Source organism: Schistocerca cancellata, chromosome 11 (genome assembly GCF_023864275.1).
Source record: "Schistocerca cancellata isolate TAMUIC-IGC-003103 chromosome 11, iqSchCanc2.1, whole genome shotgun sequence".
Taxonomy (NCBI): Eukaryota; Metazoa; Arthropoda; class Insecta; order Orthoptera; family Acrididae; genus Schistocerca; species Schistocerca cancellata.
Window position 1 is genome coordinate 71,071,588 of NC_064636.1, and position 24,598 is coordinate 71,096,185.

General features: G+C 41.2%; 1 protein-coding gene across 2 annotated transcripts in view; it reads left to right on the forward strand.

The window, feature by feature from the left end:
* Positions 1–24,598, forward strand: part of LOC126108621 (uncharacterized) — a 204,695-nt gene that overhangs the window by 125,775 nt on the left and 54,322 nt on the right. Inside the window, exons 8-9 of one of the 2 annotated variants that reach the window (XM_049913932.1) lie at positions 8,540–8,596; positions 15,712–15,749. In XM_049913932.1, coding sequence (XP_049769889.1) covers positions 8,540–8,596; positions 15,712–15,749 — 95 coding nt within the window. The remainder of the gene's footprint in view (positions 1–8,539; positions 8,597–15,711; positions 15,750–24,598) is intronic. The other variant, XM_049913933.1, reaches the window with a different exon arrangement.

Consider the following 24,598-nt stretch of genomic DNA (forward strand, 5'->3'; position numbering starts at 1 on the left):
TGAGCAGGCTGGAGAATCTCAGTAGAATTCAGTGTTCACTCCTGAATGTATTTGTAACAAAGACATTCTCTACATTAAGCAAGGGTTAATTGTAAATGAAACACAGTTGTTGTTTGTCGCTAGTACAGTCTTGCCAACAGTTACTCTTAGAGTTAGACACCGAAGTCCGGTTTTCTAGTACTTATTTACAGGCGAAATTATGCAAATGGTTAGGGATCAAACAAATCTTTACAATGTACAAAAGGACACCAGCAAGAACTTCTCAGTGACCGTTCTGATTGTATCTCACTTCGTAGGTGTTATTCCACACAGTTGATTTCTGGCTGTTGAGGAACAAGTGTGCTCACGAGAATCTCCTAACAGTGTGAAACAGTATATGCCAAACAAACTGCATGAGTGGTATATAAGATCTTTGTGCCTAGTGGTATATCAGAGTTTGATTTCAAGTTTGTGGATGAGAGAGGCACAGAAAACATTGTAAGAAAAGGAAGACCAGATATGGGGAGTTTCTCAAATACACACACATCAAAAAAAGTTTTGCATTACACCGGTTTCCAGAATTCCTGAAGATAGACGTTGACTGTGGATATTGTATCACAGGTACAGTCCCTTTGACTGTTCAGAGATGTCACTAAACCAGCCCAAAGATGTAAACAACCATGCATGAGCAGCGCACATTAGATGGAGGGATCCAACAGCCAATTAGTTCAAGTCATTCCACCTGGAAGGAGGTACACAGCACATGTTGTCTGTAGTTCAACCATGCCTAGACAGTCAGTACCATGGTTCGATCGCATCTGCATTGTTGCTTTGAGCCAGGAAGGGTTCTCAACAAGGAAAGTGTCGAGGCATCTCAGAGTGAACCAAAGTGGTGTTGTTCGGACATGGAGGAGATACAGTCGGTGACATGCCTCGCTCTGGCCGCCCGCGGGCTACTACTGCAATGGATGACCGCTACCTGTGGATTATGGCTCGGAGGAACCCTGACAACAATGCCACCATGTGTTGAATAATGCTTTTCGTGCAGCCAGAGGACGTCATGTTACGACTCAAACTGTGCGCAATAGGCTGCAGGATGCGCAACTTCACTCCCGACGTCCATTGTGAGGTCCTTCTTTGCAACCATGACACCATGTAGCGAGGTGCAGAAGGGCTCAACAACTTGCCGAATGGACCACTCAGGATTGGCATCATGTTCTCTTCACCGATGAGTGTCGCATATACCTTCAACCAGACAATTGTCAGAGACGTGTTTGGAGGCAATCCAGTCAGGCTGAATGCCTTGAGCAAGTGCAGCAAGGTGGAGATTCCCTGCTGTTTTGGGGTGGCATTATGTTGGGCCGACGTACGCTGCTGGTGATCGTGGAAGGCACCATAACGGCTGTACGATACATGAATGCCATCATCCGACCGATAGTGCAACAATATCGGCAGCATATTGGCGAGGCATTTGTCTTCATGGGCAATAATTTGTGCCACCATCGTGCACATCTTGTGAATGACTTCCTTCAGGATAATGACATCACTCGACTAGAGTAGCCAGCATGTTCTCCCGAAATGAACCCTATCGAACATGCCTGGGATTGATTGAAAAGGGCTGTTTATGGATGACATGACCCACCAACCACTCTGAGGGATCTACACGAAATTGCCGTTGAGGAGTGGGACAATCTGGACCAACAGTGCCTTAATGAACTTGTGGATTGTATGCCACAATGAATACAGGCATGCACCAGTGCAAGAGGACGTGTTCCTGGGTATTAGAGGTATCGGTGCGTACAGCGATCTGGACCACCACCTCTGAAGGTTTCACTTTGGTGGTACAACATGCAGTGTGTGGTTTTCATGAGCAATAGAAAGGGCGGAAATGATGTTTATGTTGATCTCTATTCCAATTTTCTGTACAGGTTCCAGAACTCTTCGAACTGAGGTGATGGAAAAGCCTTTTTTGATGTGTGTAGTTGTATGCCTGGTGAGGGATATTTCAAGATATCAGAATTATCATCTGTCTTTTAATTATTACTTTATATCAGTTCTTTTGTTAAAGTACCTGCACCAAAGGGCATACTTGTTCTAGGTACTATTAGAAGAAACCGAATTCAAAGTTGTAAAATACCAGGTGTGATGGAAATGCAGAAAACAGAACATAAATGGTGCACAAGTTTCTGTTGTTAGTTGAGGGCAGTAAGATAGTTAATTAGGCATCAACATTTGTAGGGGACTTGCATAAATTACAGTTGCAGTGGTGTGATAAATCTGAGAGGAAGTATATTTCCATTGACAGGCCACGCAGGGTCTGTGAATCTTAATTGGCACAGCGTTAGGGAACTGTGTGCGAGATACAAAATACTCTTAAGGAACAAAATATGTCATAGATCGTTTTCCTGATATCATCATCGTCATATCCCACTTCATTCCCTCTTATTCGATGGATCAGCAAACCACCTCCATCAGTTACGACCCTTAAACTACGTATGTTCTCTTTCCTTGATGTCCAATTTCACCACATCCTTGTACCTTAGTCTGGGTCTTCTTCTTGGTCTTTTGTCTCCAAGTTTCAGTTAATACATAGTTTTGGTAGCCTGTTAACATCCATTTGTCACATATCTCCATACTATCTCAGTCCCTACAAGGCTATTTTTCTGGAACCTGTTTTTGGACTGCCTCATTCTGGATTCTATCCGCCAGCGTCTTTACTTCTCGTGGGCTGTGTTCCACAACCATATGTCAGATTGATTTCATAGATGACACTCCTATATTGTAGTGATAATTTTTGGTTCTCTGTTAGGTATTTAATAGTTTGATAGAAGCTGCTTCGCACTTGAATCTTGTGAGTGATTTCTTTGTCTAGAGAACCAGTATCAGAGATGACACTACCATGATATTTGAAATATGGCTCGTCTGTAGCTGATACCCACCAATTTCAATGTGTCGCATGGGTTTTCCATCTTTTCATTATCATCACCTCACTTTTATTCTGGCAGAAAATGAAATCGTATACAAGGTCTGTTCGAAAAATTATCGAATGTTTGAAATTTCGTGCCAATGGTGTGTTGGAGCGAAATGTGGTTGCATCCCTGCACGTGCCAGAGTTTAATGTGTAACTGCCACAAGTTTCATTGTTGTATACCTGTCAGTTATTGTTAAGTGCTGCATCAAGTAGAAAATTGTATCGCACAGTTTTGCGTATTTCAAGATGGCAGAGTTGGAGGAACAAAGCATCTGGATTAAATTTTGTGTGAAACACAAGAAAATCTTTTCAGAGACACATCAAATGATCAAAGAAGCATACTGTGATGAGTGCTGAAGCCATACTCAGTATTACAAATGGTTCTCTCAGTTTAAAAATGGCCAGACGGATGTTACAGATGACCCCCATTTAGGACGCCCTTCGATGGCTACCGATGACAGTTGTCAGGAACGTCAACGAAATTGTGCATGCCAATTGAAGCCTGACTGTGTGAGAGGTTGCAGAAGACTGTAACATATCTACATCTACATCCATACTCCGCAAGACACCTGACGGTGTGTGGCGGAGGGTACTTTGAGTACCTCTGTTGGTTCTCCCTTCTATTCCAGTCTCGTATTGTTGGTGGAAAGAAATATTGTCGGTATGCCTCTGTGTGAGCTCTAATCTCTCTGATTTTATCCTCACGGTCTCTTCACGAGATATACGTAGGAGGGAGCAATATACTGCTCGACTCCTCAGTGAAGGTATGTTCTCGAAATTTGAACAAAATCCCATACTGAGCTACTGAGCATCTCTGCTGCAGAGAGTTCCACTGGAGTTTATGTATCATCTCTGTAACGATTTCGCTATTACTAAATGATCCTGTAACAAAGTGCGCTGCTCTCCGTTGGATCTTTTCTCTCTCTTCTATCAACCCTATCTGATATGGATCCCACACTGGTGAGCAATATTCGAGCAGTGGGCGAACAAGTGTATTGTAACCTACTTCCTTTGTTTTTGGATTACATTTCCATAGGATTCTTCCAATGAATCTCAGTCTGACATCTGCTTTACCGACGATCAACTTTATATGGTCATTCCATTTTAAATCACTTCTAATGCCTACTCCCAGATAATTTATGGAATCAACTGCTTCCAGTTGCTGACCTGCTATATTGTAGCTAAATGATAAAGGATCTTTCTTTCTATGTATTCACAGCACATTACACTTGTCTACATTGAGATTCAGTTGCCAATCCCTGCACCGTGCGTCAATTCGTTGCAGATCCTCCTGCATTTCAGTACAATTTTCCATTGTTACAACCTCTCGATATAATACAGCATCATCCGCAAAAAGCTTCAGTGAACTTCCGAAATCATCCACAAGGTCATTTGTGTATATCAGTTGGATCATGTCATGAAATCCTGACACAGCATCTTGGAATGCATCGTGTTGCTGCCAAGTTTGTCCCACAACTCGTGAGTTGAGACCAGAAAGACCTTGGCCTCGCAGTCTGTGAAGAGTATATGGATCGTGCAAATGAGAACGAGATGTTGTTTAAGAGAATCATAACTGGTGATGAGACACGGGTCTACAGTTATGATGTTGAGACCGAGGTTCAATCTTCACAGTGGTTCAGGAAAGGTTCTCCAAGGTCAAAAAAAGCTTGTCTGGTCAGATCAAATGTTAAAACCGTGCTGCTAGTTTTCTTTGACATTGAAGGATTATTCCATCATGAATTCGTGCCACAGGGACAAACTGTTAATCAGTGGTACTATCGGGACGTGTTGTGATACCTGCGAGAAAGTGTGAGAGCAGACTGAAATGTGGTGAGACAGTTTGTGGCTTTTGCATCCCGTTAACGCACCTGCACATTCGTCCACGTCGGTGTGTGACTATTGCACAAAAAACAAAACCACTGTGCCGCCTCATCCTCCGCACTCTCCAGACCTGGACCATGCAGATTTTGTTTTATTTCTAAAGTTGAAAACCCCATTGACAGGACAAAGATTTACAATGATTGACAAGATAAAAGGAACTTTGCAGATGGTGCTTCGTGCATTCCGGCAAGAGATGTACGTATCGAGACTGCTTCCGGAAGTCGAGACAGTGTCGAGAGCAGCGTATCAATTGTGGAAGAGAGTAGTTCGAAGGAGACCGTGCACAATAAGTAAAATTTAAGCGTAGAAAAATTTTGTGGACGAAGTTCCAGAATTTTTTAACAGACCTCTTACTGCAGCTGCTTTTGGCCAGATGTTTATTTGATCTTGAATGTCATCTTTAGAGTCTATCCACAGATATACAGTACCTCATCAGCAAACAATGAATTAATCAGAATTACAACTTCACTTGGAAGAAGTATTGAGGAAACAAGAGCATCTGGAAGCAGAAAAATGAGGGGCTCAGCAGAATAGTGTATTTGAGCAATGAAACACAAAGGCCCCACAGTGTGTGCCACAAAGACCTGTATATCCAGGATCAAGTTGGTTATTGACTAGTATGGACTGACCCTAAATGTATAGTTTATGCACAGATTGTGTGTGAAGAGTACAGTATCGTGCTTAAAGAAATTTAATATTTAGGAAAAATCCAAAAATGGAATACTTCCTGTCTAAAAATTGGGCCCTAATAGCACAACATTGCAAAACAGCAACATGTATTTTTTTCCATAAAAATTGAGCTTTGCAAAAGAATTGAACATTTTGTTATTTCTCCTCCATATCATGTGTACAGAAGAATGAGAGTTTTACTGTGCCACTTAAAATTTTCCAATAGTGAATGAGAAGGAGAATGTCTTGTTTCTGGAACAGAACAGTTGCTTCTCTGATACTCTTTGCTCCACAGCTTTCGGCCTGTAGTGTGAGTGTACAGATTTAAGAAGGAAGACATTTCCTTTGCACATGCAAAGGCAAACAGAGCATGCAAATTAGTACTTTAAATTACTGGACAGTTCTTGCTTATGTGTTGTTCGTCTATAAATTAGTATTAATACTGTCGACTTCTTTATTTTCCCTTCCTTTATGCTGGCTCTTTGAAATTTGTGCTTACATCCAGGTTACGAGAAATGTGCACAAAATATACTTTCTGATGCACCTGATTCCACACGAACAGAACAGTCTGGAGGTAACTGATGATTACATGGCTTTTACGGATTGTGTCACATTATTTTCCGAGAACTAACTGAAACTTGTCCATCTTCGTTCGTAAATCTGATTATCAGTATTACAAAACAGTGCACAGTCTCAGTGTATCTAATGGCTTCCAGGGGCAACAAAAATACTATACATATTATTGACTGAATTTAAAATTTTAAGTGCTGTCTTAATCTACTCTTTAAGAAGTTAATCTTATGTTAAAGGTTTAACACAACAGGTCAAGTACAGAAGGTGGATGCTTTGTGTAGGTCTTGATTCAGTGAAATTCACAGCACCCAAAGTACCCCCATTTTATTCATCCAGTATTTGAAAATGAGAGGACTTTGCAACTTCCAGTGAACTTTGCACGTAATTTCAAACCTTTTCCAAACATTTTCTTTCTGACATTCCCCCCCTCCCCAAACCCCAACCCCAATCTTCCCCCCACCTTCCCACCCACCCACTCATCCACCCTCCCCCCCCCCCCCCCCCCCCCCCCCCCCCCCACACACACACACACACACACACCAAATTTTACCTGTAACAAATTTTGCAGTTGAATGTATCTGCAAAATCAGACATTGGGAAATCCAGGATGGAATGTAACAGTTATGGAAAGAATAGGTGCTAATCTCACCATATAGTAGGGATGCTGAGCTGCAGGTAGGCACTACGAAAAGAATATCGGAAAGTGAGCTTTTGGCCAACAAGACCTTTGTCAAAAATAGATAACACATGCGAATGCACACTCTCATGCAAATGAAACTCACTTACACAAGACCACAGTCTCCGGTAACTGAAGCCAGTCTGCCTTCAGCTGCCAGAGGCTATGGTCTCGTGTGTGTGTGTGTGTGTGTGTGTGTGTGTGTGTGTGTGTGTGTGTGTGTTTTGTCTGTTTGCAAGAAAGGCCTTGTTGGCTGAAAGCTCACTTTCCAACAGTCTTTTTATTGTCGTATCTGCGACTCAGCATCCCCACCATATGATGAGTAGCAACTATCCTTTTTATTGAATGTATCTGCAAAATTACATCATTGTACAACATGCAGTTCTCGAGACATGATGCTATAATCAGTAAGATGTGCAAAAAACTATCTTTTCTTAAAATATGGACTTGGATTGTTTAAAGAATCGTGGTGAGGTGCGGGGGGGGGGGGGGGGGGGGGTGTTACTGCTATGAATATACTGCTGGAATATGAAATGAAACTTCCTGGAAGATTAAAACTGTGTGCTGGACTGAGACTTGGACTCGGGCCTTTGCCTTTCGCGGGCAAGTGCTCTGCCGACTGAGCTACCTGACCCCGTCTCACAACCTGTCCTCACAGCTTTACTTCCGCCAGGCACCTCATCTTCTACCTCCCAAACTTCACAAAAGCACTCCTGCAGATCTTGCAAGACTAGCATTCATGGAAGAAACAATATTGCAGAGACATAGCTTTGCCACAACATGGGGGATTTTTCCAGAATGAAATTTTTGCTCTGTGATGGAGTGTGTGCTGATAGGAAATTGCCTGGCAGATTAAAACTGTTTGCTGGGCCCAGATTTGAACTCGAGGCTTTTGCCTTTCGTGAAAGCGTGAACCAGTGAGGGCAGGTAATGAGTCGTGCTCTGGTAGCTGTCGGTAGAGCACTTGTCCACAAAAGGCAAAGGTCCTGAGTTTGCGTCTCAGGCTGGCACACAGCTTTAATCTGCCAGGGAGTTTCGTATCAGTGCACGCTCCGCTGCAGAGTGAAAATTTCATTCTGGATACTGCTGGGATGTTTTCAGATTTCCCATCCTTGTGAAGGCTGGAAATCTGAAAGAATGTGCCATCCATCTGCATCTGTGCGTGTACTTTGCATTCGACTGTGCAGCAAGTGGTGGACTGTAGTGTGTACCAGTATCAATAACTTTCTCTCCTATGCCAACTGCATACAGAATGAGGGGCAAGCAGCTGTCCTTATGCACACACTAAGCACAGATGTTATACCCGTGCTCTCTAAACGGGATATACAATGGTGACAGTTGAATTTTACGCAGCCTGTGTCGAGTATCGGTTCAGTCGTACAGTAAGATCAGTGTTGCCTTTCCTTCGAACATTTCCGACTGAAGTCACTTAAAGATACCTGTCACACTTTCCTAACAGACCTGTTGTCATCCTTGTCGTATATCTCTGCATTACTTTGATGTCTGTTATTTTTCCTTTTTCCTAATGAAGCAGTATTTTAGAATTGATTGCACTATCATTCAGTATGCCATTATCTTTGTAGATATCCTCTGCATAACTCTCCCAGAGGCTTTTCAATTGTGCCTCAAAAACATCAGAAACTGTATATTAATCTGTATTAAGAATAGATCACCTGGTGTCCATCTTACATGAGTAGTGTAATCGAAGCACATACTGGTTACTTTTACAGTTTGTATTTTTACCTTAACAGACAGGTGCCGGTTAGTTAGTTTTTCCTCTTTTTCTACAGGCAAATGCATCGTATGTCGAATATGTGGAAACTGGCGAACCTGTCCTCGTGGACTTGGTGAGTCTACACTTACAATATTTTTTCCAATTTTTATGTTGTTTTATATTTATGTAGCTATAAAAATTATTCAGTTCACAGTGTTTGGTCTTGCAATAGTTTTACATCTGATTCTTTATTCATATAAAAGAAAATTGTTACGATAATAGTGTGTCTGTGCGTCCATATATGCCGTGAAATAGTTTCAGTGACTCTTTCAGTTGAAGTTGCTAAATGAGGGGCTTTCAGTAAGTAATGAAACACATTTTTTAACAAATTTAGTTGAAAAAATGCAGTATTTGTTGTGAGACATTGTGGAATTTTCCTGCTTCAGCTCCTACAGTTTTGTGCAGTTCCGATAGGTGGCGGCGCTGTATGTAGTCTTCAAAATGATATCTGTAACAGAGGTGCATTCTGAGCAGAGAGCCGACATTCAGTTTCTTTTGTGTAAACGAGAGCATCGCTTACTCGTAGGGGCTCGCAGATGTCTACGGAGAGCTGGCAGTGAACGAGAGCGCGGTGTGTTGTCGGGCAAAGTGTCTGTCACCGTCACTACGAGGTTGTGCAAACCTGTCCGATCTCGCACGTGGCGGCCGGCAGCACACAGCTGCAATGCTCGAATGCGTGGACACTCTCATCTGAGGAGATTGACAGGTCACAGACAAAGACCTCGCCGCTCGACTGGATGTCTCTGTCGGTCGTGCAGATCCACTCGTTCACCAGTTGTGGTACTCTGAGGTGTGTGCCCACTCGGTTTCTCGGTACCCAGCAGAAGACTGTAAAGAGCACAAAAGAACAACTTGTGTGGAAATGCTTGCGCATTACGAGGCTGATCGTGACAATTTTTTGTCGGGCATTGTCACAGGTGGTGAAACGTTGCTTTATTACTTTGAACCGGAAACAAAATGTCAATCCGTGGAGTGGCGTCACACTACCTCTTCTCCGAAGAAAATGCTGCTCTGTCAGCTGGTAAAGTCGTGGCGACGGTCTTCCGGGATTCTGAAGGGTTTATTGTTTTTGATATCCTTCCTCATAGTGCAACAATCAACTATGTGCTACCCTCAGAAAATTGAAGGAATGACTTCAGCACGTTTGTTGCCACAAAATGCCAGTGAACTCTTGTTCCTCCGTGTGAATGCGAGGCCTCACACAAGTCTGGCTTCCCGAGAGGAGCTCTCGAAACTTCAGTGGACTTTTTTTCTCATTCACTCGATTGTTCACATGTCGCACCTTTCAACTTTTTGGCCCAATGAAGGATGCATGCCGCAGGAAGCAGCACCTGGTTTATGGGGAAATTGTTGATGCAGCAAGAACCGGAAAAAAAGTGCGGCTTAAATTTGAGTAAATACGGTAGACAGGACTACAACCATTTTGTTTTTGTTCAACAAAATTTGTATATTTTTCTTCTCGACTATAGCATGAAACTTACATTGTACTTCACCCCATGTGTAATGGAACACATATACAAATGTGTACTGTGCATCAGTTAAATTTTGTCTTACATCCTCCACAGTCTCATGAAACACAGCTTCTGTGAAGGCCATCTGATCTCGACATTTGGTCATTTCCCCTTGTCAGTGGTGCTTTAGAGAAGCAAGATCGTGTACTCATCTTCGCTGTTGACAATGAGTAATGGCTAGCCTTATACTTCTGCACAGCTCAGTAAGAGGGAACATCTACATCTACATCTACATCTACATTGATACTCCGCAAGCCACCCAACGGTGTGTGGCGGAGGGCACTTTACGTGCCACTGTCATTACCTCCCTTTCCTGTTCCAGTCGCGTATGGTTCGCGGGAAGAACGACTGTCTGAAAGCCTCCGTGCGCGCTCTAATCTCTCTAATTTTACATTCGTGATCTCCTCGGGAAGTATAAGTAGGGGGAAGCAATATATTCGATACCTCATCCAGAAACGCACCCTCTCGAAACCTGGCGAGCAAGCTACACCGCGATGCAGAGCGCCTCTCTTGCAGAGTCTGCCACTTGAGCTTATTAAACATCTCCGTAACGCTATCACGGTTACCAAATAACCCAGTGACGAAACGCGCCGCTCTTCTTTGGATCTTCTCTATCTCCTCCGTCAACCCGACCTGGTACGGATCCCACACTGATGAGCAATACTCAAGTATAGGTCGAACGAGTGTTTTGTAAGCCACCTCCTTTGTTGATGGACTACATTTTCTAAGCACTCTCCCAATGAATCTCAACCTGGTACCCGCCTTACCAACAATTAGTTTTATATGATCATTCCACTTCAAATCGTTCCGTACGCATACTCCCAGATATTTTACAGAAGTAACTGCTACCAGTGTTTGTTCCGCTATCATATAATCATACAATAAAGGATCCTTCTTTCTATGTATTCGCAATACATTACATTTGTCTATGTTAAGGGTCAGTTGCCACTCCCTGCACCAAGTGCCTATCCGCTGCAGATCTTCCTGTATTTCGCTACAATTTTCTAAAGCAGCAACTTCTCTGTATACTACAGCATCATCCGCGAAAAGCCGCATGGAACTTCCGACACTATCTACTAAGTCATTTATATATATTGTGAAAAGCAATGGTCCCATAACACTCCCCTGTGGCACGCCAGAGGTTACTTTAACGTCTGTAGACGTCTCTCCATTGATAACAACATGCTGTGTTCTGTTTGATAAAAACTCCTCAATCCAGCCACACAGCCGGTCTGATATTCCGTAGGCTCTTACTTTGTTTATCAGGCGACAGTGCGGAACTGTATCGAACGCCTTCCGGAAGTCAAGAAAAATAGCATCTACCTGGGAGCCTGTATCTAATATTTTCTGGGTCTCATGAACAAATAAGGCGAGTTGGGTCTCACACGATCGCTGTTTCCGGAATCCATGTTGATTCCTACATAGTAGATTCTGGGTTTCCAGAAATGACATGATACGCGAGCAAAAAACATGTTCTAAAATTCTACAAGAGATCGACGTAAGAGATATAGGTCTATAGTTTTGCGCATCTGCTCGACGACCCTTCTTGAACACTGGGACTATCTGTGCTCTTTTCCAATCATTTGGAACCCTCCGTTCCTCTAGAGACTTGCGGTACACGGCTGTTAGAAGGGGGGCAAGTTCTTTCGCGTACTCTGTGTAGAATCGAATTGGTATCCCGTCAGGTCCAGTGGACTTTCCTCTATTGAGTGATTCCAGTTGCTTTTCTATTCCTTGGACACTTATTTCGATGTCGGTGAGCACGAATCGACTGCAATGTCACTCTTCTGAGTCTCGCCATACTCGTGGATGGAAGCCCACTAGCCACCTCGATTTATAAAGTATGTAACATGCAACATCCAGTTCTGATCTCTGGGATAGAGGATTTGAGACTTGGATGGTACGGACATGTTCAGCGAATGGATGATACGAGAATAATCAGAAAGTAATATGTGATGACCAGAGAGATTCTGGGAAGACAGAGAACAGTGGAGAGGCCTTCGTTCCAAACCAGACCCAGACAGTGACTGGAAACTGTACATGATGATGATGATGATGATGATGATGATGATTGCTGATGTTGAAAATTTGTAATTTTCTGTTGTTAAATAATGGTAATTCAGAAACTGGCTGACTTAGTTTTTTGCAATAAGCATTTAAAAAAACTGTCATAAAAAAATGGAAATTTTACATGAAGATTGTTGTCAGATAATTTTTTGTTTTCTTGAGATACTTTTAAAGTCTTAACTCAGTAACACATGCCTTGGATCATTTGATTCAACTTTTGGTAAGCAACCACCTTCAGAAAAGATTATTTGGAATCAGTACGAAGAAGTCCACGGGGTCATGTTTCAATCAGTGATGAATTTTGTAAAGCTCATCCAAAATTGGTCATCGTTTCAGAAAGTGTTGATGCTACGTGCAGCACAATTGAAGAGGACTGGCACGTGAGTTACTGTGAGATACAGAATTACACGATGATTCGCCACGAACTTAACAGCTCTAGTTCTGTTGCCGTCTGGCGGTAGAATGAGTGACTTACGGAACTGGACAGAGACATTACTGATGTACAGAATGGACAGCACTTCTAAACTGCTTGATCCACCCACGAGCACTAGGCATCAGTAATGTGCCCGTGCACAGAAGGGGGTACTCAGTGTGTGCTTTCAGCTCGTTATTCGTTGTTTTTTGTTATTGTTGACAACTGTGGCCAGCTTCCATCTGGACCATTTGCACATTTTTCAGAAAGTGAATTTTCATAGATGCACTAATTAAACATATAAAATATTTTTTTGCCAGCAGACTTCCTTCCCCCCTACCCCCAACCCTCCACCTGGTGCAAAACCCTTTCTTTGTACCGATTGCTGCATATTCAAGAAATGCAATGCAGCAAAGGTTCGAGTGCCCTGATCTTGGAGTATAGTATAGAAAGGTAGCTCTATGATCTTATTTCGTAATGAGGTACCTCGACAATTGTTTATTACTGTACACCGCATACACAATTCTGAGGAGGAGGAGGAGGAGATTAGCATTTAACAACCCGTCAACTACAAGGTCATTAGATATGGAGTAGAGCTTGGATTAGAGAAGGATGGGGAAGGAAATTGGCCATGCCCTTTCAAAGGAACCATCCCAGCATTTGCCTGAAGCAATTTAGGGAAACCATCGAAAACCTAAATCGAGATGGCCAGACGAAATGTTTGAACCGTTGTCCCCACAAATACGAATCCAGTGTGCTAACCACTGCACCACCTCGCTTGGTCGTACACAGTTCTGAGTAATTGCGGCACATACATTAGTTCTAATGGAACCAGTTAATGTTCTGAAAAGTTTGAGAAATTGTTTTACATATTAGTTTTGTCTTTGCACTTATCAGCATAACGGAAGTCTGTTATTCCACGTGGGAAATAGCAGATGTCATGATTTGTTGTGGTCTAGCAAATGGAAGCATCTGTGAAGCCCACGTCTCGTATATTGGCAAATATCTGGACTTCTGGATACCATCGGTGCAGTTATTCATCAGTCTTTTCCAGAAACTAGCATTTCACAAGCCTATTAAAACAAAAACTGGTTTCACTAGCACTAATGTAGGCATTGCACTTGCCCAGAATTGTGAAAATGGGTTATAATAATAACACTAACAGATGTTTCCGTGCACACTAAGAGAGCAATGTGTCCTTATTGTTTACCGCATTCTGTAGCTCGTTCTTAATAGCAAAGATTTTGCAGTAGAAGAGATATTACTCACAGTACTGAAATTACAAATGCTCTTGCTTCTTAAGCTATGCATTTTAGAGCACATGTTTACTGGACCTTTTTGCCTTGTTTTGGTCAATACTAGTGCCTCGTAATATGTGAGCTACTGTTTTTTCATGTGTGTGTGTGTAATATAACTTCTTCTTCTTCTTCTTCTCTCTCTCTCTCTCTCTCTCTCTCTCTCTCTCTCTCTCTTTTTGCGATAACTTATAATAATTTCCTTACCTGGAATGATACTCAGATCTGGTTGTGCTTAAAAATGGGCAGCATTACTTGTTCGAACATAATGAATTACCTTGAAGAACACTGTCTATTGACATACAGTCAGCACAGGTTTAGAAAACATCGTTCTTGTGAAACACAACTAGCTCTTTATTTGCATAAAGTGTTGAGTGCTATTGACAAGGGACTTAAGATTAATTCCATATTTCTGGATTTCCAGAAGGCTTTTGACACTGTACCACACAAGCGACTTGTAGTGAAATTGCGTGCTTATGGAATATCATCTCAGTTATGCGACTGTGTGTGTGACTTCCTATCCAGAAGGTCACAGTTCGTAGTAATTGATGGAAAGTCATTGAGTAAAACAGAAGTGATTTCTGGCATTCCCCGATGTAGTGTTATAGGCCCTGTGCTGTTCCTTATCTATATAAACGATTTGTGAGACAGTCGGAACAGCCGTCTTAGATTGTTTGCAGATGACGCTGTCATTTATCGACTAATATAAAGTCATCAGAAGATCAAAATAAATTGCAAAACGATTTAGAAAAGATATCTGAATGGTGCGAAAATTAGCAGTTGGTCCTAAATAACTAAAAAGTGAGAGGTCATCCACACGAATGCTAAAAGGAATTCATTTAATTTCGGTTACACAATAAATCGGTCAAATCTAAAGGCCGTGAATTCAACTGAATACCTAGGAATTACAATTACGAAGAACCTAAATTGGAAGGAACACACAGAAAATGTTGTGGGGAAGGCTGACCAAAGACTTTGTTTTATTGGCGGGACACTTAGAAAAGGTTACAGATCTACTAAGGCGACTGCCTACACTATGCTTGTCCATCCTCTTTTAGAGTACTTCTGCATGGTGTGGGATGCTTGCTAGATAGGACTGACAGAGTACATCGAAAAAGTTCAAAGAAGGGCAGCACGTTTTATATTATCACGAAATATGGGAGTGTGTGTCACTGAAATGATACAGGATTTGGGTTGGACATAATTTAAAAAAGGCGTTTTCCATTGCTACGGAATCTTCTCCTGAAATTCCAAACACCAACTTTCTCCTCCGAATGCAAAAATATTTTGTTGACATTTACCTACATAGAGAGAAATGATCACCATGATAAAATAAGGGAAATCAGAGCTCGTACGGAAAGATATGGGTATTTGTTCTCTCCGCGCGCTATACGAGATAGGGATAATAGAGAATTGTGAAGGTGGTTCGATGAACCCTGTGCCAGGCACGTAAATGTTATTTGCAGAGTATCCGTGTAGATGTAGATGTAGATTCAAGGGGATTCAATGATAGTTGTCCCATTTCAAGGCAGAATATACAGGAAGTCACCCTTAAAGTCTAAGAGACATTAAACATTAAGCTGAAATCTACATATCATCACAATATTGCCAGTCGGAAGTTGGCTGCTACTACCTCTCTCTCAGCCTGTAAACTCTGTAGGATGGTGTGGTGGTGCAGCGAGAAGCATTTTAACGAGGTTGACGCCGTGTGCACAGAAGGCTACTGTTTATATTTCCATGATCATCTGTTGTCTTGACACATTGTGATTCACAAAACCTTCCATTTGGGGAAAAATTGGTCCAATCTCTCTCCCTCTGCCGTGCACTGTACAGTGTCTTCCAGACTATCTATGTGGTTGTAGGCATGTCGCCAGATTCTATAAAGTTTTTTTCTCTGTTTCAGGGTGCAACTTCCTCAGAAGTCTCTTCGCGCCCTTTACGGTAAGATCCTGCACCGTAAGTTCAAAATATGTCACTGCATATCTCGTTTCTTATAGCATAGCTGTATAATATCTCTTTGTTAGGAGAGCAACAAATAAAGTTGATTAAACTTTCGTTTAATGATGGTTGTACCACTCCGGATTCGATTTTGCATCAAAGAATTGAACAGTAGCATTCGCTGAGTGGGACTCGATCTATTGACTGATGTGAGATAGAGAGTGTGTTCCTAAACTGAGGTGCCATTGTGACAAAATGCGAAATCTAAAATGGTGTGCAGAATTCTGCCCGTGAGCATCACAGGAGCTTTTATCCGACCTTAAGTGGCAAGTACTACTTACAGTTTAAAATGCCACACACTGATCAAATACTAAACAATACATCCCTAGCCAAACAGTTAGCGTATCTGTCTTTGGTGCGGGAGAACCTGCATTCTCTTTGCGGTACCTCCTCAGATTTTCCCCGAGGTAGAGAGGTCTGGAACAGCTTTCGCTCAGCCTCGTGAGGCCAGATGAGGAGTTGCTAGAATAGAGGAGCAACGAGACTACTGGCATTCGTATGTTGGTAGTATCAGCTGGAGGGATTGGCGACGTGGCATTCGCTTTTCCCTAGCATTGCCTCTCGTAGGCAGTAGTCAGCCAGTCAGAACGTGCCTAAGGTGTAATCCATGTGTGGTGGTGTTTTCACAGAAGTGCACGAACATCTCAGCAGCAGTCTCCATCTCGTGCTTCAACAACTACTACTCTAACTCTGTGCACTCCTCGTTTCAAGGTTTAATATATTGCTGTTGAATAACTAATACTGTGTAACTGACTTCAGATTTAGGCCAGTTGGCCTACTTGACGCAATGCACCCAGTGTTAGACTGGGTATAACAAATTTCAGTTCATTACAATTGAAATGGAGCTGGGGAAAAAAAAATAAATAAAAAATAAAAAATTAAAAAAATTAAAAAAAAATCCAGACAAGTCAGAGAAGATTAAAAAAAGGTGTAAATTCTGCACAACTGCAATAATAATAATAATAATAATAATAATAACAATAATAATAACAATAATGAAATAGCATGAATATATTAGAAGAACAAGCTGACCCACAAATAGGAAAATACCAGGCTGGTTTTCGCAAGGGACGATCATGCATAGAACAGATCTGGAATCTGAAACTGATTCTGCAGATGAGAAACACCCGAAACACAGTGGTCACTTTTGTAGATTTTAAAAAGGCCTACGACTCAATAGACAGAGTAGCGCTCTGCAACACGCTGGAAGAATTCAGCATTGACAGAAAGACAAGAGCAATCATTCGGCAGACATTAACTGACACAGTCTCCGAGGTCAAATTTATGGGGGATATCTCTGAGCCATTTGAAATCCAAACTGGAGTGCGACAGAGTGACGGACTTTCACCATTACTCTTTATTGTCATTCTTGAAAAAATTATCAGGACATGGGAAAAAGAAGTCAGAGGAATCCAAATTGGCATTAGAAAAGATAATAGATTCAATGTGAAGTGTTTAGCTTTTGCAGATGACCTTGCAATCCTCACAAATAATAGAAAAGAAGCCACTAACGCCATAGAGAAGTTACACGAAATTGCACAAAGAACTGGCCTGCAAATTTCGTATGAGAAAACCCAGTACATAGAAAGAGTGCCACAAGACAAATTGCCTATTGTGACAACCCATGGGAAAATCGTACAAGGATCACGTTTTAAGTACCTGGGAGAAATCATCCAGCCGTCAGGGATCAACCTAAAGGCCAATGAGGAACGAATAAAAAAACTACAGAAAGCATATAAACTCACGTGGAACTATTATAACAGAAAGTCCATATCCATTAACGCAAAATTGAGGCTCTACAACACTGTCGTACTTCCATAGGCGCTGTATGCATCTGAAACAACACAAATAGGTGGGCAAACTAAAATCAAAGAAATAGAGAAACAAGAAAGGAAAATTCTCAGGAAAATATTTGGCTCAATACAAGAGCAAGGAATCTGGAAGAAGAGACCAACATCAGAATTATATAAATACACAGACATGATAACGGATACAATAAGGAAAAGAAGAATGCAGTTCTACGGACATATCCACAGGATGAATGAAAACAGAATTTCAAAGTCATCAACTCAGGCAAGGGAAAAACAAAATAGATAAAAGAAGTTGAAGAGAACCTCAGACAAGCCCACATAACAGTAAATGATGCAGAAAATAGAACTGAATTCAGGAACATCATCAAAAAACATAAATTTGACACCATAACATAGGAGAGACCAGGATGCAAATGGACAGCGGAGCGAAAGAAACAACACAGTGAACACATGAAGAAAATTTGGGCTCAGAAAAAAACATAAACAATCATCATAAAGGAATTCAAGTTCAAACGCTCTCTTTAAATCAGAATAATCGAAAATAATAATAATAATAATAATAATAATAATAATGAAATACTGTGTAACTGGAGTGAGATTGTTTGCTGTTGATACTGTTGTCTATAGGGTGGCTGCAAAGTGGGAAGACAGTGAAATGAAGGAAGGCCGCAGAGTTTCGATATCTGAACAGTTTCTAGCTGGTGTACATCACTCCCAAAAACAAATCTCAACCTTTGCACACGACTTTCAAATGAGCCAGATTTATCTCAGAATAAAAAGATTGTCTTGTGAATCACTGTTTATTCCCATCAGCCGAAGCTTTTTCTAGAGAACTGGTGTCCGACACAGATAGATGCGTAACGAGCAGCAAAATCGTGCTGTGTCTGTGTGTCCTTTTGTATTTACCCAGCAAATTGACAGAGCGTCAGTTACACAACATTGGTTCTTCAATGGTGATATAAACTAAGTTGTAGTAGATTTATGCTGATAATAAAGAAAAATTTAACATGATTATGTCATTCAATTTATACTAATGTAATTTTAGATAATAAATAAAGTAATTAACGGGCAAGGTATGTAGGACTATTGGGTCAGTGCTGCTCGAGATACGTGCTGGCACCCTGAAGCTGTATGTGTAGTTGTATCGGTGGTCTCCCACCAGTTAACGTGTGTACGTGACTGTCTTTATTGTGTGTATCATCAGCATCCAACAATTTGTAACCAAATATATGATGTTGGATTGAACTAACAGTTCTGTTGTTGCTGTGAAATATAAACAGTTGCAATGAATAGTGTGTTTGTGTCCACAGATGCGCCCCTGTAATCTCTTAACAAGAGCATAGGGAAATTGTCAAACTTCATTTCACCCCTGAGGTACCGCACTTACCTAGCATACAACTTGTATGTGTTAAAGTGGTGTTAAAACAATATTACATGTCTTGGTAGTGAAGGCCACTTCAAAACATTGGTTTTTTTTCCTCTAACATTGCCTACAAAAGAAAAATTTTGTGGGTATTGTGGCTGTTGACAAAGAATTGGAGGTAGATTGAGGATGAATTGCAAGTGGAAAAAGATGTAAGGTTGATAGAAGTGGCATAGGCACTGACAGAAAGAGAGATAGAGAGAGAGAGAGAGAGAGAGAGAGAGAGAGACCAGCATTGGACGAATTAAGTGTGGAAGTGACTAGAGCAGGAGAAGAGATGCGGGTTCAGTGGCTGAAGAACAACTTTTGAAATTCTGGAGGAGGGAATAATTTTACCCATCTAAAAAAATAACTATGGGGGCATTCTTTAATCAAAAAAGACACTGTAAATATTCCAGAATTCATGTCGAGCACAGTTGCTAGCATGAGTAATTTTCAAGCAGATAACCTCACTCAGTGTAGCAAAGTCATGTCACTTAAAAAAGGCGAGTCTTCCAGTCCAGATTGTGTACCTGTTAGAGTGCGCTAATGAATATGCTGTGTTAATAAATGAACAGCACCAATTTGCTTTTGTTCTACAGTATTAATTTTTATTTTGTTAACCGGTTTTCGGCGTAAAAGGCCATCTTCAGACACTTACCGAGTATTGTCACCAAAGAAGGTACAATGTTTGCAAACGACATTGGAAGAGCACTAACATATCTAGACTCAAGCAGAAACATACAGTAAGTAACATATTTGACAGTGTAGTGGTAATGTAATGAAAAAGCAAAGAAATTGAACAGTAAATAGATAAAAATGGAGTAGACAGGAAAAACTTTTAACACAAAATAGGAACGGCATGCCTACATAAGTTTCTATTAATAAACAAAACTAATAAAATAAAATTATTACTTGACAAGGCTAATTCAGGAGGTACAAAACATGGAAAGTGATACATAAACCAATTAAAAGAAGAAACAATTATCAATGTAACTACAGAATACATAAGGAATTTAAGCAACATCAATAAGATAAACAGAAATAAATAAATGCAAAAAAAATGGAGGAGTTTCAGGTAACAAATTGCAAATGCAATCTTTTAGAGTGTGGTGGTACTGCATTTTAACATTAACATTACATTCAAAACTGTGGCTATGTAACAGTTTGCATTAAATAAATGAACCAAGTAAAATATTAACAATATTTGATGAGACAACAACAGGAGGTGTTAAACATGGCCATGAATATAAGTACCAGTGAACAGAAGGCCTTAACACAATAAAAATTAATAAATACTGTAAAACAAAAGCTAACTGGTGTTTTTCATTTATTATAATGTTGTTCTACCAAAAACTGATGGAAGTTTCTGTTAAAATAATTAGCTATGTTTTCAGCAGTCATACACATCAGCTCGCTCAGCAGACCTAAAGACTGTAAAGTCACACAGGTCACACCAATATGCAAGTAAGGAAATAGAAGTAATCCACAGAACTGTATAACTAGATCGTTCACATAGATTTGTAATGCAGTTCTCCACTGTATTTCAACATTATGAAATATCTTGAACAAAATCAGTATGTGTGTGACAGCATGTGCTTCCAATATGTTCCACAACATCACACATAAAACCAAGATTCGTCCGGGACTCGTACATCGGGTTCTATTTATGATAGAAAGGTAGTCACGTATTGTGGATAGCATTTGGGCAAGGAACCGTTTGTATACCCAACGGAAGGATCATCTTACTGTAACTATTGTACTTTACAGGGTCAAAGTTTGGAGATTATACATGTCCTCCAGCATATGCAAATGGAGCAAATCAGCTGGTACTTTCTGCACTAAAAATGGTCTCTGTTGTACCTTAAGGAGCTCGTGGAAACACCATTTAGTTCATGGGTAGTTCCTGAGAAAACCCAAAAAAGTACTTTTTACAATTTCTTCGCGGTTGGCAGGAGACACCTAAATAACTAATGCAGCAAAATGCTCATATTTGAACAGTATATTCCTTAGGCCAGAGGTTCCCAGCCCCTGGGCTGTGGCTGAGTTGTGGGCTGTGGCAGTGGGCCATTAGTGCTGGACCGATAATTGAAGACAAGATGAAAATTATCAGGAGTTTCAGGGTTTCACTCGTCGGTCATCAAGATCGGCAAGTGCAGAATCAAATAAGAGTTGAAATGCCATATCGCTCTCGTATAAAAAATGACAGTCGGGTGGTCCATATTGTCATGTCAGAAACTACCCAGTTTAAAAAAGCTAAAACATAAATTAAAAAAAGAAAAAGAAAAATGCAGAAATAATAGATGAAAAAAGACTGCTTAGGTGGACTGCCAGTATTTTTTTATATTGAAAATTTGTAGTATTGTAGGCCACCAGGTGCCTAGAAGTGTACACTCCTACTGACAGCACTACAGAGCTGGTAAGAGGCTGTAGCTGCCTGCTTGTGGTGTAAACAAAGTGTGTGCCACAATCCAATGCAATTTGTTGAGTTGATAGTTTCTTGGACGCAGGTGTTCACAAGAATGGCTCCCTTGAATTTCGCTCAGTTAATATTGTGACACAAGAAGAAGGAAAGATGGTTGGTGTTTGCGTCTCGTCCACTCTCGGCTTTTATATGGAGTGATGTGGATGACCGCAGGAAACCTATTATCTGGATGGCCGACCTGAGAATTGAACCCTAGCTTCTCAAATGTGAGTCGAGTACCTTAGCCACTACATTGCTTAACTCAGTCCTCATGGAGAAGTTGCTGAATTACTATTCACTGAGACACGTGATTGGGTTTTACAACAAACTATCTATGTGAATGAGCCTTTTAAGTTTTATGTCTTTTTAAAATTAAGTACAGGAATAGATTGAATCTAGATAATGATTTGAGGCTAAAACTAACCAGATGTAATCCAGATATTGGTGGTCTTGCAGATTACAATGTCAAAAATACCACCGAGTTCTCTTTAACATTGATCACACAATTTTGAGTTTTCATCTAATTGTAAGAGAATTCAACCTTAGTCTCTCAACTGTGAGCTGAGAGCATTAGCCAGTACTGCCCAACAGAAGTTTGGAATACTATCATAAAATGTAGTCTATTTTGCTAAAGGTATCATTGACCTAGGCACTTCATGCACTATCCAGTTAGAGCCCATACAGGGCTATTACAAATGATTGAAGCGTTTTCATAAATTCACTGTAGCCACATTCACTGACATATGGTCATGACACACTACAGACACGTAGAAAAAACTCATAAAGTTTTGTTTGGCTGAAGCCGCACTTCAGGTTTCTGCCGCCAGAGCGCTCGAGAGCGCAGTGAGACAAAATGGCGACAGGAACCGAGAAAGCGTATGCCGTGCTTGAAATGCACTCACATCAGTCAGTCATAACAGTGCAACGACACTTCAGGACAAAGTTCAACAAAGATCCACCAACTGCTAACTCCATTCGGCGATGGTATGCGCAGTTTAAAGCTTCTGGATGCCTCTGTAAGGGGAAATCAATGGGTCGGCCTGGAGTGAGCGAAGAAACGGTTGAACGCGTGCGTGCAAGTTTCACGTGTAGCCCGCGGAAGTCGACGAATAAAGCAAGCAGGGAGCTAAACGTACCACAGCCGACGGTTTGGAAAATCTTACGGAAAAGGCTAAAGCAGAATGCCAGATCGGCATTTCTTAAACAGGAGATTGGAAAAACCGATGGATTGGTCGTGGTGGAGATCATGATCAGCAATTCATGTCATGGCCTCCACGCTCTCCCGACTTAACCCCATGCGATTTCTTTCTGTGGCGTTATGTGAAAGATTCAGTGTTTAAATCTCCTCTACCAAGAAACGTGCCAGAACTGCGAGCTCGCATCAACGATGCTTTCGAACCCATTGATGCGGACATGCTGTGCCGAGTGTGGGAGGAACTTGATTATCGGCTTGATGTCTGCCGAATCACTAAAGGGGCACATATCGAACATTTGTGAATGAATGCCTAAAAAAACTTTTTGAGTTTTTGTATGTGTGTGCAAAGCATTGTGAAAATATCTCAAATAATAAAGTTATCGTAGAGCTGTGAAATCGCTTCAATCATTTGTAATAACCCTGTATATACTGGATGGTGTTTACTACTGGCATGTTCTTTGGCTGTTTCCCAGTCATGTAGGAGGTGCGTTCAGAAAATTCTGGAACTTTGTCCACAAAATTTTTCTAATCTTACCTTTTACTTATTGTGCGCGATCGCCCTCGAAATACTCTCCTCCACAATACACCACTCCCAATGCCATCTGTTCTTCTGGAAGGTGCCTTGGTACATCCCTAGCTGGATTGCATGAAGCACTTTCTGCAAATTTTCTTTTATCTCATCTATTGTTACGAATTGTTGTCCTTTCAGTGGAGTTTTCAACTTTGGAAATAGAACAAAGTACACAGGAGCCAGGTCTGGAGAGTACGGAGGATGAGGCAGCACAGTGATTTCATTTTTTGTGCAATAGTCTCGTGGGTGTGTTATTGTAATGTAAGAGCCGTGAATTGTTTCGCCACATTGCAGGCCGCTCTCACATTTTCTCACCAGCATCGCAGTATGTCCCGTTAGTAACATCAGTTAACAGCGTCCCCCTATGGCACGAATTCATGATGAAGTAATCCTTCAAAATCAAAGAAAACTATCAGCATGACTTTGACATTTTACCTGACCTGACAACCTACCCCCCCCCCCCCCCCTACCCCCCACCCCTCCCAGAACCTTTCCCGACCTATTGTGAAGATTGAATCTTTGTCTCAACATCCTAACTGTAGACCCACGTCTCACCATCCAGTCATGATTCTCAAGGAACATCTCATTTCTATTTGCACGATCCAAAAGCTCATCACAGATAGCGAGGCGAATGTCTTTCTAGTCTTGACTCGTGAGTCGCAGGACGACCTAGGCGACAACACAATGTGTTCCAAGATGCTGTGTCAGGATTTCATGACATGATCCAACTGAAATGCTACATTCTCCTGCAACCTCTTGAACAATCAATCTGCGATTGTCACGCACAATTTCGTTGAAATTCCTGATGTGAGCGTTGTCGGTAGAAATCGAAGGGTGTTCTGAACTAGGGTCATCTTTAACATTTGTCCCGCCATTTTTTAACTGTGTGAACCATTTGTAACACATTAATACTGCTTACGCTGTCATTACCGTATGCTTCCTGCATCATTTAGTGTGTCTCTGTTAAGGGTTTTTTGAGTTTCGCACACAATTTCATGCAGATGCATTCATTGCTCCTCTGACTCTGACATCTCAAACTTCATAAACTATATGACATAACGTTCTATTCAACACGGCACTGAACTATAATTAACAGACATACAACTATGAAACTTCTGGCACTTACATATTAAACACAGGCGTGTGCAGAGATGCCAACAGCATATCACTCCAACACACCATTGGTGTGAAATTATGAATGTTTTTTGAACAGATCTCGTAAACAATCTGTTGCTGCAGCATCGCTCTGCAAGCAATCCAGTGTCAACGACAACTACATTCAGTTTTGTGTTCAGCACTGCAGTAATATGCCATGTTGAGGCATACAGCACTTTGATAGAGTCAGGGTA